The following is a 17,457-nucleotide window of genomic DNA, read 5'->3' as shown; positions in this document are numbered from 1 at the left end:
ATAACGCTGCATTCCTTTGTCCCCTATCAGATGACTCTGTAAGCATGCCCAGTGTGGTAAGTGAACAAGAAGCTTACCTCCTGAGTGCCATTGGAAGGAGGCGGTTCTCCAGCCACGTCTCTAGCATGTCTGCACCTCAGGCTGAGGTGGGCATGTTACCCAGCCAAAGGTAAAGAGCCATGGATATCTTATTCTCTGCATTTGGGGGCAAAGGTAGAATTCCGAAAATTCACTTTTTTTTTTTTTTTTTGGCCTAAAAAGGCCAAAAGAGAAGCTGATGCTCGTGTTTTTCTGTAGACCATTCAACAAAGGACTTTTCAATGCAGGCAACAGTTTGCAGAGAGTTTTCTAAGCCAGGTCCCCGTTTCTGATCCAAGCACTGTTTCAACTTAAAAACTCTCTAGAAGTCTTTTCTTCTGGTTGTCAAGTGACATTTTCATATTTCACCTATATCATTAGCTAAGCTAATAATGAGTACCTGGCGAGTGTGTAGGACTAGCTTGATATATGTGGTGAAGTTTAGAGTTTTGGTAGGTCACAAGTATTTAGTTGGAGGTAGTGATGCTTAACCAACCCAAAAAGGACCTATGCCACTATGTGTGACCTTGGGCAGGTCATTTAACAGGGGCCAACAGTGCTCTTCTCTGTGAAAGAAGGAGGTCGGCTAAAGTGATCTTTACAGTACATTCTCTCTAGTTCCATGATTCCGTGACTAAACACTGTAAGACATTTTCTTTATGTGTTCTCTGACCTATAAGAACATACATAAAAGTTCCAAGATATATAGATATAGATATGTCTCAAATATAGAAAATGATCTGATGTAAGAGTCAAAGCATTGTGTTTTTCAGAGCCAATGATATTTTCACTTCAGAAACGGAATTCTTTCAAAGAATTATGTGTTTTTGGCTAGCTTATTTTATTTTTAATATCTACAGATTCAATGTGGTATACTTCATACATGGAAAATAATAAAAATCATAGCCCAGCTTTTGTGCAGATAAAATAAGTTTTGTGCAGATAAAATAAGTTTTGTGCAGAAATAATTACCCTATGCCCAAATCCTTTAGCAAATAGTTCATGAACTTTACCAATGAAATAAAATTTGTGAAATAAAGTCTAACTTCGGAGAATATTAAAAACTAGGGGAAAATGATTTTAAAAATGACTAATAAGTAAATTTCATACTTGTAAGAAAGCAATATTTTATGTACTATTTGGTTAATACAAAAATTAACAATGGATAAGGGTTACTATCATTGTTAGAGATTGTTTTACCTACCTTTTGGTAATTTACCTTTAAAAAGGAGTTCTTTTAAATAAAATGCATGAACAAAACTAGAGCTAAACTATAAAATGTCCCAAAAAAAGGATATAAAGTCATACAAGCAGTTAGTTTTGGTAACTATCAATTCATTTTTAATTGCTAGCATGTGCAAGCTTCTATCAAGGATAAAATAAAAGTGTCTAGCAATTCATGTAAAAGTTTTATTTAAAATAAGGAATTGTAGGAATTTAGCATAGAGGGTTTTTGGCGATTTACCTTAAACTAACCAGCCCATCCATTCCCTTTGTACATACTCATTAAGAGGTTAAATTGTTTCAAGGGAGAAAGTTTATTCTCTTGTGGATATGCTGGAAATACAGAAAAATCATATAGTTAAGCCTTTTGGTTTGATTATATTTTGGAAGGCTAGTGAAGGTAGTAATGTCTATGTGCATTAGGGAAAGGGACCCTCTGTCTGGACACAGAAACCATTTCTATAGTGTACAATTAGGTAAACAATTGGTGGGGTAGGCACTCCATCTTTCTAAATAGTTTCATTCCTTTCAATTTAATAAGTATTTATTGAGTGCCTTGTGGGTGCTTGCTTAGCCTGATGCTAGGTAGTGAAGTAGAGAGAGAAATTATGACACAATTTCTGTTCACAAATCCCCAAATCAGCTGCATCCAAAGAACTCAGTAAACTATTTAATTATTCTCTCACCAACCTGACAGGTTTCTTCTTTTGGCATTCAATTCAGTCCCTAGACGGTGGAGTAAGGAGGTAAATGAGAGTTCCAGGTGACTCTTCTAGGGTTATCTTCCTCCCATTGGCTGTTGACTTGCACTTTCATCGCAAAATTAGCAAGGGAAGTTGAGCTCTTTCTTTGCTTTTCTTAATGGCATCAGTTCCAAGAGTTTGGTTGTGGCAATTCATGGTAAGTGGCTTCTGTGTGATAATGTCACAACACATGAGAAAGAAGCAGCGTCCTGGTCGATGAAGAATCACGTACATAATAAGACAAATGGAAAGTAATAACCACTCAGCCAAATGGTCACCAAAGGAACGATAGTCTCATCTTCTATGGACTCATTCCACAATGCATTTCAGAGCTCATGTGTCCCTTTGGAGCTCATTTTTAAGTCCTAACTCTTGACCAATGAACAGATCACTCCTCTGAGAGTCGCACCCACCCAAAGTCCCTCCTCCCCCATTGCCTCGAGTCCTATGTCTTGACAAACCCAGCACAAGGTGAAATGGTTACCTGTCTCCTTTTCCTTCTTGTTCTGTTAAATTTATTTATTTATTTTTGGCTCTTGGAAGCAGAAAATTGCATGCCTTTTTTTCTTTTTCTTTTATTTGTTTGCATTTTCTTTCCCTAAATGCTTCATCTCCCTACCCCTCCTGCAGTGAACCTAATGTCCTCGATGACTCCCAGGGCCTGGCCGCCGAGGGCAGCCTCTCTAGGTACAGTGTCAACGCTACCTGTCTATTGGTGTCTGTGCTGGGAAACTAGCTGTTCCCTGTCTCCTCCGTCTCTCTGTCTCTCTGTCTCCTCTCGCCCCTTCCCACCCCTGCCCCCGTCTTGATACCTATTTCCATTTCTTGCCCTTTGTTGCTCATGAACACAAGAGCCTGGAAGTCAAAGGTGTAGCCTCCTTCATTTTCAGTTTCAGAGCTCAATCACAAATGGCTAAAAAGCTTATTTAAAAAAAAAAAAATCCGTGGAGTTCTTTTAAGGGCTTGTCCCGTGGATGTCTAAAAAGTTTGATATGCTAAATGTTAATTTCATCCCATCGAATCATTCCCTCCCACATTGATATCCCTTAAGAATTGTTTTTCAGAAGTCTTTTAATACAACTCCCCATCATCAAGAAGCCCATTATTAAATCCAGACAGGTCTTTTAGTTCATAGCATGGATGGTAAGAAAACAAACAATGCTGCTATAATAAGAGATGTGATGTCGATATAATTTCTATAATTCCCTCTCTTTGATGCATGCCATGTGGCAAGCTATTATAGTAGCTTGTTCAAACAACACTGATAAAAAGAACGTCTGTCCCAGCACAAAGATGACTCCAAAACTTGCCATGAAATGTCAGACACGGACATTTCTTGGTAAGTAAGAGAAGTCTTATGATGCAGACAATAAGATATCTTGACTATTGGTTTAAGGAGTCAGAAAGGGGGACTGCACCTTTAACACTCAGATAAACCACGTCAAACATTCCTAATCTTGTGCTGTTGATTCACACCTCTCAACTAATCCTCATTAGGGGTGATGCTTCTTGTTCATTCTAACAATGCCTTAGTTCCATCTCAAGAGAAAACATTCCCTTCCAGGTCTGCGTTACATAGTGAGTACAATACGTTTATTGCTTTATCACAAAGATGAGGAAATGTTGAGAGGCTGTTCCTGTGACAGGATATTCTTCGTTTTCTTTTTGTTTTCTTTGCATCTTGTTCAGATTTCACATTTTCTTTGGCAAATGAAAATGGGAAATTTAGTCCATCATCAGGTGTATCATTTTTTTTTTTTACTAGACTCATAATTCACAGCATTCATTTGTGTTTGCGAGCCCTTGCCTTGACAGATCAGTCTCTTACTGTTGGTAAATGTGGACGTGCTGCAGAGTGCAGACTCAAGTCCATTATCAAGAGCTGTGGGGGTGTGGATGTACAACACAGTCCTCAAGGTGGTTTTCCTTCATTGCTCACAGTGGTTGAAGAGATTGGAACTGAGTCTAGCACCAGGACCACTACTTTCAAAGAATGCATTTGTTTGATGCTTAAAATTACATGTGAGATAGATGAACCTCGCTTAGAAGAGAACTATAGTGTCCCTCCGAGTGTGGAAAAGATTAAGCCCTTTGTTGACTTCCATTTGGCCAACTTTGTCCCAGGGCTTTTCTAATTAGGCCAAATTCTACTCTTACTAAGTAAAAATACTAGTCCGGGTTTGGTGACAGAAGGCAGGAATTTGAGTTGACTTTTATAAACTTTCTAAAGGATTTGGACCTCTCTGGCAGGTTCAGGGTTCAAATTGCTGAACTTGACAGTATCAGAGCCAGTCTGCCCTGGATCCTGCACCAGTGGGAATAAACCCAACGTTCTTGCTACATAAGACTGCTTCAGTGCCAAAACTATAGCTTTTATCTACAACTGAGTTAGTCAGTCATGTCAGGACTTCGGAGACTGTTTTAGACCAACTGTTGTTGATCTGTTGTTCCTATAACTGGCAAGTTTTAGTTCTGGGTGTTACCTGCCCACACTCGGTGGTGGTCATTAAGGAAAGAGAGGACGAGGTGTTCACTTGGATTCTAAATAATTCTGTTAATGCAGAAGCATCCCATCAGCCAGTAGCACATCCACCTTTGCCAGACCTTGCAAATTGTATTTCTTGAACTCCATCATGTCACCAAGTTCTCTTTGGAGGAGAGGAACTTTTGGTATTTACTAAGAGGTCGGTTTATAAAATAGGATATGCACTTATTTATATTTGGTTTCCAGACATTCTTATATTTGGCATGAAACTTCTTTATGTTGCAGACTCTTCAGATCCTACAGAAACAGTGGGGATCAACCATGGCAGTTATATTGAGCACGTATCTGAACACTCAGGACCTAAAATACACCCAAAGTAGTCCTAAGGAAAATCTGGCTCCAAACCTTAAAGATAACCAGGAAGCAGGGTCCTGAGTGGCTCAGTTGGTTAAATGTCCGACTCTTGATCTCAGCTCAGGTCTTCAGCTCAGGGTTGTGAGTTCGAGCCCAGCGTTGGGATCCATGCTGGTTGTGGAGCCTACTTACAGAAAAAAAAAAAAAAAAAGAATACCAGGAATCATGCCCAAAGGAAAGTAATACACCCTGCTTCTCTCCTAACTCCCACATTTTGGCAAATGTTCTGGAGATGTGCTTTTGAAAGAGCATTTATTTTAGGTGAAAGGGAAAAGTTGGCCTGAGGGACAAATGAGGAAGAGACCAGAATAACTAGGGTGACCCGATGAATAGGTAGAAACCAATAAAAATTATGTAGACCTTTTGAAAATTTCTTTCAGGATTTTTTTTTAACCTGTACTATCTGGTTTCTTTTAAATATTTATCATAAGAGGTATCAGCCTCCTAGAAGCACCATTCTATGGAGCAAAGATTCTTTCTTTTGGAAATTAACACATTAAAAAAGAGTATCCCATCCTCTTCTGTTGAGACTATTACTCTTAGAGGCATATAAACTCACTGCAGATGTTCCGTCCCTGTTCCTGCCCCCAGCTACACACACTGTCCATCGTGTTTTCTCCAGAAGAATTAGACATATAGAAGTTACTCAAGCACTTGGCCTGGATGTTTGTACTTGAAAATCAGATTTTGTTCGAACACGTTAGAATACTTTGAAAGACAGGAATTGACAATCAACTCATTTTTTTTTTTTAAAAAGAGATCATAATGTTATTTGATTTTGTAAGGGTAGTTTTAATCCCAGTGAAAAATAAGAATGTGGCTCCAGTTTGAACAAGACTATGTAGCCTGGGTGAGACAAAATAAAAATAACCTATTTAGTAGAACCCATATCATGATCATCCACGTTTCCAAAGTATGAAAACTTGGCAAGTCCATTCCAAGGACTTAGAAAAATATTTAAACCTTTCTCGTGTAACTGAGAATGACCGGCTAAGAAAATATGTGTTGTGATACACAGATATGTCCTTGCCAATGCTGCCTCAGCTCTTACTGGCTATCTGAGATCCAGATGATCCTCCCTTTTTATTCTGATTCTAGCCATTAATCTCTAAATTCTGTGGCATTTAAAATGCATTTTCTCAATGTTGTTGAGGGAGGGGTCAGAACAGACTCCCCCAAAGTCTGCCGTTTGGGCATATGGATTATTTTGAGGTGAAAGCACTTGAGACCCTGTGGCATCGAGAGAAATTTCTGTCCTTCTCTTATCCACACAGCAGACTCTATGTTAAGGGACTTTCCCAGAATAAGGGTTATTAAACGAGATCAACTTTATCTGAGTGGACCCATCCGTATGGTAGGTAGGGCAAACATCAAATTACCAAACACCAGCTCTTCTTGTCACCCTGCAAAGTGCCTTCCTTGCTTCTGAAATCCCTACCCCAAGCCCTTCTCCTTAGTTCGGAATGACATGGAGATGTCATTTTGCCTGACTGTCTTTGGAATGTCCATGTCTATGTGGATTCTCCGTACTTAAACCTATGAAATTTGATTTTCTCCTGTTATTCTGTCTCATGTTAATTTGATTCTTGGTCCAGCTAGAAGGACTTCTGAGGGGACAGGAATCGTTACTCTGCGACATTGTGGAGGCCAAGTAAATTTTAAACGATGATCTTTTATGGGGAAAGGGAAAAGTCGAATTTTGTCTCCTGTTTATTTCCCTGTTCTCTACAAATGTAAGTTTATGGCTCCTTTGGTGCTGGCTTTATGCATTCCCATCATAAGACAGTCACTCAGGATAAATGGCTATGCTTTGTGTCTTGTATTCCACCTCTATATTTCTCTAACCATATTGAAATTGAACCTAAAGGCACAGGTAGAGGTAATGAAAATATGAATTCATTTTCCATGTGCTAGTCTTACCTAGTGCATCCACTTAAATTTTTTATTTATGAAATATATCTATGTCTCAATCTACACACTTTTTGTAACTTTAGATGAATAATATGAATTATTATTACATTTTTATTACATTACTGAATGCTTATCCACCTATCCAGTATTTTAAAAGTACCATTAGGTATATATCTATTTAGGAGATGCATACATATTTCTACACTACACTCCAGGCCCTCAGGCTGAAACAGAGAAAAAGAGGTAATTTGTGCCGAAAATTGTTCTCCTAACATGGTCTGAACTTCGCTAGCTTATTACTTCCTTGCATTTTGGGTAAGGTGTTTTTGTTTTTCGTAGACAGTTGAGTCCAGTTCTGACAAGCCCTAAATGCATGTCCTTCCCTAAAATCTGGATCATTGTATGGTTTGCCATAGTGATGTTTTTCAGTGACTCCAAAATACAAAGGATAATTTTAGCTTCAATTGAGAATGTTTTATTTCCTTTTCTCTTTATCGTTTTAAGCAATTATTAACTGTGGAAAATCGACCATTTCTCATTCTCAAGATCAACATTTTCAAGAAAGCAGTTTACTTTAGAGAGGCACTTAGGGCAAACACCTTAGTCTTCTCCTGGTTGGTTTTAGTACTGTACATTCTTATGGTCACAAATCATAAATCCTACAGATGACTAAAATAGTACATGACTTGGAGAGAATTTGAAACTAAATTGAAACTACTTTTTATATGCAATTTGATATAGACCTGAGAGAAAGTAATGTGTTCTGCAAGAATTACTTCCATTTTGAACTTTTCTGGCTGTTTTATTAATGTGCCCTAATTGCACATAGTTCAGCCGGACTTTGATGTCCCCAGTACATCTCTTTTGGGGAGAATATAATGTATTAGCAGGGATATGCTATTTCCAGGGACATGTTCTGTAATTTCATCTTTGATACGTGCATTCCACTGATGAAATGCTCTATCATTTATATATAGAACAGCTAATTACTGAAGCTGTAAACTTGATTCATTTCTTAGATATAAGCCTCTCTATCCATAGAGAAAATTTTGATGCTTATGATCCTCTCTCAAAATAACCATCATGAAACTCCCATTATGCTTTGACATGTAACACTCCCCCAGTAACGTGTATTTGTTTTCTTGCACCATTTTTTCCTCACAACTCCGGATTACTGAATTAAAAACAAGACAAGTGGACTGCCTCAATTTCATTTTCTCAGCCCAATTATTTTCAAAACATTTTATAACCCACTTCCTTTTAGCGTTCTAGAAGCAATAAACTCATTACAAATAGCTAACGTCAAACAAAGAAGCATGCTATATACATCCCTTTTCATGCTCCAACCATTTTACATCAACTAACTTCTTTTCTCGACCTTAATGGGAGGTAGGTGGTAAGTATTAACCTCCCTTTACGGCCAAGGGAACTGAGGTAACATGTAGATGTCAACGAAGAAACCATCCCAAAGAAAGCTTTGCTTGGTGTTTGGGAGAAACTTGTTTCTACTCTTGTGCATATGGTGATTGAATACTCTTTTGAACTTAAAGCACATGTTAAAATATATAATTACTAAGGAGATGTCACTTCAAACATGCCAGCAACTTAGTCTGGATTGCTTATCAGAATTTATTGCATTGTTCCTTTGAATAATTTTCCATCTTCATAGGAAGGTCACATATGTATAAAAATAATGTATATTGATCTTTTGAACTTGATATTAACTAGAACAAGAAAGTTTAAAAAGCATCTGTTTTGGGGACTCTTTATGGAATTCTGTACTGTGTATCCCAAATGGTATAATTATGATATAATGACATCCTTATTTCATAAAAACTTTGATATACTCCATTTGGGAATCTTTGATTTTCATCTAGTAGATATATGAGTAAGACTTTTAAAACAAATGACAAATATGACTGTCACCCACGTGACGGTTAACCAGTTGTTAACATAACAGGGAAAACATCTGATTGTCTATCCTGCCACCAATTTCTTTCTCTACAACTACAATTAGATATTTTAGATAGCTCTTTTTTTTTTTTTTTAATGGAAATGAATGAATAGAGTCTTTTTTTTTCCTGGACCGTTGCTGACTCTGCATTCCTCTGTGGAATATTTTACTCTAAAGACAATTTGTAGATGACTCTCCTTTTGCAAAGGCAAAACAGAAATTAATTGCCCATTAACCAAATAAGCACAATGGCATCATCCATTGGGTTACAGTGTTCTCTGGGGCACAAAACATTTCTTCTCTCCACCGCCGTTCCCGTTATAAATGCCTATTATGCATGCATGCAGAATGAAAACGGATCATGCGCCCACGAGAGTATTTTCAGCCTCACCCAACACTGAAGTAGCCACCACGGTCAGGAATCATTTTTGCATATAAAATACATGCATACACAGTAAATTTGGGGGGAGCAGCTTTTTGTTTTTTATAAATTGCACAATGTGTTTGAGTGCAGCTACTCGATTGATAAGTTTCTGAATTCTTCTGATAGCTTGATTATTTTGCCAGCCTTCTAAATCTAAAATCTTTTCCTAAAAACATTTAATTGTCTACCCATGTGACTATTCACTTACTCAGTAGTCACAGAGACTTCAGGCTGCAAACATGTGTCGAATGTGCCCCTTCACCCAAATGGATTCTGTGTCTGATGTGTTTGATATCTGTCCATCTTATTTTCATTTAAATTGAAATTTTAACCAAGGTGTTCCCATTCATGTGATAGAGTTGTTTGTGTTTGTTTGTCACCACCTTTTCCCTTCCCCCTTGGAAAAAAAAAATTGAGATTAGAATGTGACATCTTTAACCTTTTGGTGGCTTCCAAACCAGGGGTGTGATCGAACCAATGTTTTGTTGGATGATAGACATGGCATCAGTGACTAAAAACAAAATCTCAATTTTGGCAGCTTGGGGCTACGAGGCCTCGTCCTCCCTCCCAAACCCTTGAAATCTTTCATCCCAGGGATACTTTCCCAAACTTCCTTCAAAGATAATGGTATCTTTGAAGTGACTGTTTCATAGAAGTGGTTTTGGCTAACACCCACCCGAGGATGGTCGTCTGTACCCTCTCTGCGGTCCACTAACACTGTTGATGCTTGACAGGGTGGCAAGTGTCCAGAGTGAACCTGGCCAACAGAACCTCCTCGTTCAGCAGCCGTTGGGGAGGAAGAGGGGCCTGAGGCAGGTAAGCAGACCCAGAAAGGGCAGGAGAGTCATCCTATGAAACGGAAGCTCTAGTTAATTTGTAATGCCCACGTACATGAAGACCGTATTTTGCCTTCTCCCTGCCTGAAATAAGCAGTACAGAGCAACTTTAAAACGTAAGTACTTGGGCAAGCGGAGAGATTGGCTTCTATTTTAGTTTTGAGTCTTCTTACTACTAAAGCTGATTCCTTAGTTGCATAAGCAGGCCTATAATGCTCTTTGTCCCAGGTCCAGAAACTTTCTTTCCCAACCAAACATTCTGAGCAAGAAAGATTTGTTAGGAAGTTGATGTAAGGCCTGTTTCTCTATAGAGGCATAGACCCAATAGACCGTTCTTCTTCATTTCAAGATTAATGATTCAGGTTAAAATCAAAATCAAAGTAAAGATCATCTTTGCAGGTTTCCTCAGACGGGGTCCCTCTATTTCTACATACAAATTTCAATGAGACTTTGTACAGTCGCTTCGATGGGAGCTCCCCAACATTTGCATACCAGACACTTTCTCAGCATCTGAAGTTTTTTCAACAACCTCCCCTTGAGAGTTATCATGCGGTTAGCTACAACTTTTAGATGAGCAAAAGCTGATCGATAAGCAATACTTATTAATTTTGTATCCTGAAATTATCACATTGACTATTTTAAATTATGTTAATTAATGGATACCTAAAGGACTAATAATTGGGAGATAGAATTGGTTAAAGGGAATGCCAGATTCAAATACTCAGTGTTCCATATACAGAAAGAAGTTTATTTTATCAGCTACGAATACAGGTATCTACGGAAACCCTTAAAGGAAAGAATACACCAGAGTCAGAATTCTCTGAACACAGCTTCCTCTCAGGCAGTTAGTGCCCTCTTGCCAGCTTTATTTTGCCTATTCTCTTTAGCTAAGACGTCCTCTACTGTCACGTCAGAAGACACAGACTGAACCCAAAAACCGCCACGGGGCTCGGCTGTCAACCACTCGCAGGAGTATTCAACCTAAAACGAAGCCATCTGGTGAGGCCTCCTGTGTCCCTTCTGACTATATCATTGACTCTGTGTCATGGAACTCAGTCAGGAAGGTCTGCAGACCCGGAGCTCATGCTCGGCATTAGGGAAGAAGTTTCCCAGGCCACTTTAGTGCCTTTCCTGCTTTTCACCTTTCTATCGCAGCCCCGTAAGTCTAGGGAAATGGAAGAGTCCAGTGTAAACCACGAATGCTATGACATTTGATTCTACCAGGTTGTGTTTTCTTTACCCAAGTCAGGAACTGAGTTTGCTATATGTCTTACTGAAGACAAAGAAACGAATGATAGGAACTTTTAAGTCTTGTTGGTGGCTGTTATGAGTGACGACCAAGTTCACCTATTGCTTGATGGAAATCTTGTTTAAGCCATTTATGTAAAACTGATTTTTTTCTACCCAAATTCTACTCTTTGTAAGAAGGTGAAATCAAAACATATACATAGTAGTCAAATATGCTCTTCTTTATTAATAAGCCAGCAGAGTCTTTACAAAGAAAAGCCAGGTTAAAGCTAATTATTAAGCCCTGGACAATATATATATTTTTTCCCTATTTACTGCTTTACTTCTGACCTACAGCGGACCAGAAACGTTCTGTGACCTTCATTGAGGCTCAGCCGGAGCCAGCTGCCACCCTTCCAGAAACACGTCCCGCCACAGGCCAGCCACAAGGCTGCAGTCCAGCCCCATCTAAGAAGCCGGAAGGAATGGGCAAACCAGTCCTCACGTCTTCCCCTGCCATTGTAGTCGCTGATCTTCACAGCCTGTCTCCCAGGCAGGTGAGGGCTCTAAAGACACAGGCAAGGCTTGCCCCCTTCATACAGTGTGCCTAGGAACAACGTGGATATGCAAATTTATCCCATGTCGTGGAAGTCTGGGTCTATAACCTTTTGTTACCCAGACGGACAACAGTCCTGTTGTCATGAACAAGAGCATGCATATGGTCAGGAATATATCTACTTAAGAAGTAATAAGAGAAATCTCGGGATTCTTTGTTATGAAAAACCCAAAAGAAAATATTTTGCAACTAAAATAACCATTGAAAACCATGCTATGACACCTGTTGAAAGATAGCTCAATATAAAAGGAAAATAAATTTCCCCTTTGGAACCTTGTAAATAGCTGTCTCTATCCTATGAAATGAGAGGAATCCTCTATTCCAATCTTTTTCCTCATCTTTTTGATATTATTCTTGTTGTTTTGATTTTTTTTTCTTCTTCCAATTTTTATAAACAAATTCCCATAGGCCCCATGTTCTTCCCAGTGGCACTTAAAGAAAGCTAAGGGGCAATATTACTATACACGTTTGTAGAGTGTTTAATGGTTAGCAAGCCTTGTAACATCATCATCTCCTCTTATCCTCACAGTCTCCAAGGTAAGCAGGGCAAAAAGATACAGTCATGCTAAAGCTTAGGAAACAGGCTTGCAAGGTGGAAGGGGTCCATATGGCTAAAGGATTCGTATAAGCTTGCATATGCCGAAGCTAGAGCCTGGGACTGGCCGTGTGCATCCTTGCCCAGCTTCAGGTAGACAATGACATTTTTGATCCTCTTCTCTCCCACTTATCCTGCCTTTCTATGATCCTTTTGATGACAGAGTGAGCCCCTCCCCACCGAAGAAGGAGAAAAGAAAGAGGACGCAGAAGTACAAGGTGCTCCAGCCCACGGCCCCCTCTCGGAGCAACTCTCAGACCCTGATGAATTCACAGGCCTTGAGACATCCATCCTCCTACAGCACGGAGACACCGTCCTCCACATCAGCGAGGAACACGGCATGGAGAACCCCCTGCTGTCCAGCCAGTTCACGCTTACGCCCACCGAGCTGGGGGAGACTGACGGAGACCTAGATGAGTCTCATGTTTAATTGCAGATCTTGCTAAGAGAGGCAGGTGTAGACAAGATGTAGGAGGGATCGCTTTGCTAAGAGGTGAACACTTTCGCTTGGAAAAGATGAAAACACAGCACTTTACATCCAACGGGTGACACAAATCTCAGTAGATTTTGCTGCTAATGCGCACGTTTCATAAGCATCTTTAAAAAAATCAATGGCTAAGATAATTTGGTTGTGTGAAGACCATAAAAACCAGGGAAGACTAAGAGGAAAGAGCCATGTCACTGCACAATGTTTATGATTCAAGAAGCCTTGAGCAGTTAAAAATATATACTATTATGGAGCTGCTTACTTAGGAATCTTAACAAATAATATGTTCTAAAGAGAATGCAATTTTTGAGATTACTCACATTATACATCTCATGCAAATGTTTATTTTTATAGTTTCAAAAGTGTTAAATCAGGTGGCTGTATGAATAGCAATTTACATAAAAATGATCAATAAGGAAAATATTAGTTTGAGAAGACTAATAAATAAGCCTGCAGCCATTTTTGCTTTGATCAACAATACAGCCATTTACAAGAAGGAAAAAAAAATACTATTTTTAAAGCTGTGGATTTTTCAATATTTATTTTTCAACCACCATTTACATTGCATGTTGTAAATCAAAATGCTAATGCCCTAAGATCATTCCATTTCACAACCACATTAGACAGAAAATATTCTGAAAAAGAATCAGACATAATTTTGAATTAAGAACCTAAACAGCCAATACTATGATGAAAACTAAATGTAAATATAATAGCTAGAAAGAGATGATATTCCTACTTCTAGCCATGACCACATTAATGCCAAGATTAGGAGATATTGGAAAATATGATTCAGTATCCTGTGCCTGCCCTTGAGGGCATATTTTCAGATATTAAGATTATTGTTAGAGTTGGTTCAATAAAATAACTTCTTCTCAATGTTAACAATTTTCCTATGATCCTTTAGACATCTACGTTTATGAGGAAAAATTATAAAGTGAGCAATCTCTTCATAGACAGTCAGCTTGTGTATTTTATGTCAAGAAAAGCATAAAACTTAGAAGGCTCATGAGGCCTTATCTAGAGTGTTACTAATCCTGTAGTAGGGCTTGGCATCATAGAGTTCAAAACCGAATTTCAAAATTTTAACAGTTTACATTAGAAAACTGTTACATAAGTACTAAACTTATAAAAATTCATATATGTACCTAAATTGGTGTGGGGTATGTATGCACGTGTGTGTGTGTGTGTGTGTGTGTGCGCGCGCGTGCGCGTGTGTGTATGCCCACGTGCATTTTTCTAGTACTCCAATTAAAGTTACAGCTTTTGATTACATTGCAATGAATTGAAAACACATTCTGTATGCTTCAACTTCAACTATGTTGACTATGAAAAGTATGTTTATAAAGAGAGAAGACCTGCTGAAGTCACCCAAATCACAAAGGAAAGTTATTTTTTCTGTCAGAATTGCTTATTAAATAGGTATTGCTTAGGTTGTGATTTATACTTTCAAATAGAATTTGGGGGTTTGGTCCCATTTACTGAGAGAATGAAAGATATCTGTGCGTTAAAGATAACGGACAAAATGAAAAATTTCAAATCTAAAGCTTGAGAAAATAGAGGTCGTGTATGGCCTCCTTTAATGTTTTACACAATTTTCAGAATATTTACTTAATGCTGAATTAATTTTCAAGTGCAGAAATATACATATAAAGTGGTTTTATGATTCTTTCTAAGCTGATGTATTTTGCCTGTTAAAAATTATGCTGCTCAATTAGTGTTAGAGGCCTTATGTTTGGTAATTACGAGTGTCTGGGCTATATGAGTCTCTATATATGTGTGCACTTTGTTCCAGTTTTTTGATTCTTGATCCAAATTCTCCACGTATAATTGTATCAAATATTTAAAAAGTAAAGGGGTCAAGGAAGATTTTTGAATATCTGAGAATTCTAAATAACTTTATGTGTACTTAGAAAGTACTGGGCTGTTTTGAACATGATGATACTGGCCTGTCTGCCTTTCAGCCTGACTCCTCCACTCTAGTGTTATGGAAGTCTGTTGGAAACATTTTTAATAAGCTAAGTTGTTGCACCTTGCAAAAAAAAGCCTCCACTCTGAGAAACAGGGCCTTATAGAGTGGGAATGTTTTCATACTGGGACTACTGAGGTTTTGCAGATGTGTGCATCTGTTCCCTTTAAGGTGCCCTTAAATGTGTTGAATGTAATGTGTTGAATGTTTATGTGTAATTGATAAAGTATTTATATGTATGTGCATAAGATTGTCTCAAGATGTATTCTCAGGAGTACTGTTACCTGGACTTTGAAAGAATAACTATTAAAAAAAAAAAAAAAACAGTTGGGGAAGATCAGAAAAAAATTCAAGATAACAATTTTTTGTAATGAAAATATTATTGAGTATATGACTAAAAATTATTGTATATGATAAATACAGATTGGTCATACTCGATTATTTCTTAAGTTTTGATGCTTAATGATATTTATCTTGTTTAAAGGAAAATCAACACAGGTACCTACCACCCATGTATAAAAAATTGGACTGAACCAAGAGGTTGCTTCTTCTGAAATTATCTTTTGAGAGACCTCAGAATAAATATGTATCACCCATTATAGTGGGTATAGATTTATACTACTTGGATTCAATTAAAGCAGTTCAAATCCTGGATACAGCATTTTCTATAACAAAACATTTTACTTTCATTTTTCAGTATTTGCTGCTTTTTATAATTCTATTAGATAAGTTATTTGATTTTTTCCAAAAAGGAAACTGAGTTATTGAGTGCATTGGGACAAGTCACTGAGAACCACAGTATCAAAAGGCATAATTGGGCATGACAATAGTGAAGGTAAAAAAAAAATATATATATATATGGTGTTTGGCTGTCTGTTTAGGGCCTGTTGTACAGGCTGGTACTAACTGGCTTGCTCTTTCAGGCCTGCAAGAGAACATTAGGCAGGGTGACATCTCCTCCTTTCTTTAGTATCTGTCCCTTTAGCCAGTGAAGAACATTCTTCACTCTGCTGCCTAGCTCTAAGCCCATCTAAGATGAGACAAGGGTATTTAAAGGGACCAACAGGGAAAAAGGGTGATAAATGGAATTATAGTCCAAAAGGCAAACTAAATACCCTTCCTCAAGTTATACAGGATACTTTATGAAGTCTCTGGAATTTGCTGCTATCACACCGAGTTATGCTGTTGCCCTATGACCTCACACTTCCAATTCCATGGCCTTGTCTTGGCAGTGAGCAGAAAGTCCCACTTCCTCATTACTTTAGTGGGTCTAAACTGCAGCATTTCAGAAACAAAGTTTGGTTTGACACTCAGGACAATAAAAACAAGGGCAGAATGTATTTGGAAAAGCTTACGACAAATTTGCTTCTATTATTTCAGGATCGTTTAGCATTACAGATCAATGTACCTCCATATTTTTCAATAGCCACTGTGACTGCAGGATGCAAATCCTTTATTAGCCATTTTATAGGTAAAAACGAAAGAGTGATTACACAGCCAACTTCCCTCAGATGACTTTGAAGTCTGTTATGAATACTGAATGACCAAAGAGCATGGAAAAAAATGCATATGAATAAATACTGAAACGTTTATGAAAGATATTTATGAAAGATATTAAGACCTCTGTGTTTGAATATGCACATATAATAAAATAAAGCTAAAAACATTCAAGATGCCTAATTAAGTTTCATTTCTCATTTCTTGACATAGGGAATAGGTTAGCTCATTCAGAAAAGTGTTCAGTTGGCGTGGGTGTGCCTTGTTGTCTCTTTTTAACCCCCACAGTCTGGCTCCAAGTCACCTTTCACTTAGACACTCTCCACTTCTTCCCTCCAGCTCCGGTGGAGTTCCATTTTACTCAAGCTTTCCACCAATATCCTTCCAAATAAAGCAGGATGGGCCACTTGGGAAAATGGGTACCCAGCTTGATTTCTCTGCTCAGATTGTGACATACTGGAATAACTGGTAGATTTCCTGGGAGGAACATGAACAAACTGGTTGCCCTCTGAATGTGGCCAGAACCACCATGGAAGCCAAGTTACCATCAGCTGTCTTTTGTATAGAGTAGAAGTGCCCATTCCCTATAATCTAAGCTATGCTCTTGCTAAATCTCCCCCTACCCCTCCAAGTGGTTTAATTTCGTCTGGTCCTGACACAATGACCTTGACACATTTATCAGAGAAACAGACACTCTTATCCTCTTCCAGATTGTGTCTGGATAGTAAATAAATATTACAATTTGTCACCGAATTACTGAGAGGGAAAAACTAGGTAAGGATGAGGGCTGGAAGCCCAGAAGAAGAGTAATAATAACCACCACATTTTGTACTGAGCCCGATATCATAAGCTGGCTGCCTTACCTGGATTCACTTATCTAACCCTTGTAACAACCCTAAAGACTGGGAGGATCCTAACAGATGAGAATTAGGAGACAGGGGGGAGTGACTGCCAGGTTACCTAGTTAGCACTTGGAAGGGAGAGGACTCTGCCCTAA

At 38.4% G+C, this 17,457-nt stretch overlaps 1 protein-coding gene across 13 annotated transcripts in view; it reads left to right on the top strand.

Annotated features, from left to right (window-relative positions):
* The window catches only part of UNC80 (unc-80 homolog, NALCN channel complex subunit), a 225,228-nt gene extending 210,949 nt beyond the window's left edge, over positions 1 to 14,279 (top strand). For 11 of the 13 annotated variants that reach the window (XM_059168183.1, XM_059168182.1, XM_059168177.1 and 8 more), the window contains 6 exons: positions 31 to 169; positions 2,676 to 2,732; positions 9,968 to 10,049; positions 10,957 to 11,068; positions 11,654 to 11,853; positions 12,671 to 14,279. In XM_059168183.1, coding sequence (XP_059024166.1) covers positions 31 to 169; positions 2,676 to 2,732; positions 9,968 to 10,049; positions 10,957 to 11,068; positions 11,654 to 11,853; positions 12,671 to 12,937 — 857 coding nt within the window. In that variant the 3' untranslated portion in view covers positions 12,938 to 14,279. The remainder of the gene's footprint in view (positions 1 to 30; positions 170 to 2,675; positions 2,733 to 9,967; positions 10,050 to 10,956; positions 11,069 to 11,653; positions 11,854 to 12,670) is intronic. The other 2 variants (XM_059168181.1, XM_059168186.1) reach the window with 1 other exon arrangement.
* The last annotated feature ends 3,178 nt before the right edge of the window (positions 14,280 to 17,457 follow it).

Source organism: Mustela lutreola, chromosome 3 (assembly GCF_030435805.1).
Source record: "Mustela lutreola isolate mMusLut2 chromosome 3, mMusLut2.pri, whole genome shotgun sequence".
NCBI classification, from domain to species: Eukaryota; Metazoa; Chordata; class Mammalia; order Carnivora; family Mustelidae; genus Mustela; species Mustela lutreola.
The sequence above is the reverse complement of the archived record's forward strand: the minus strand, read 5'-3'. Positions and strand labels throughout refer to the sequence as shown.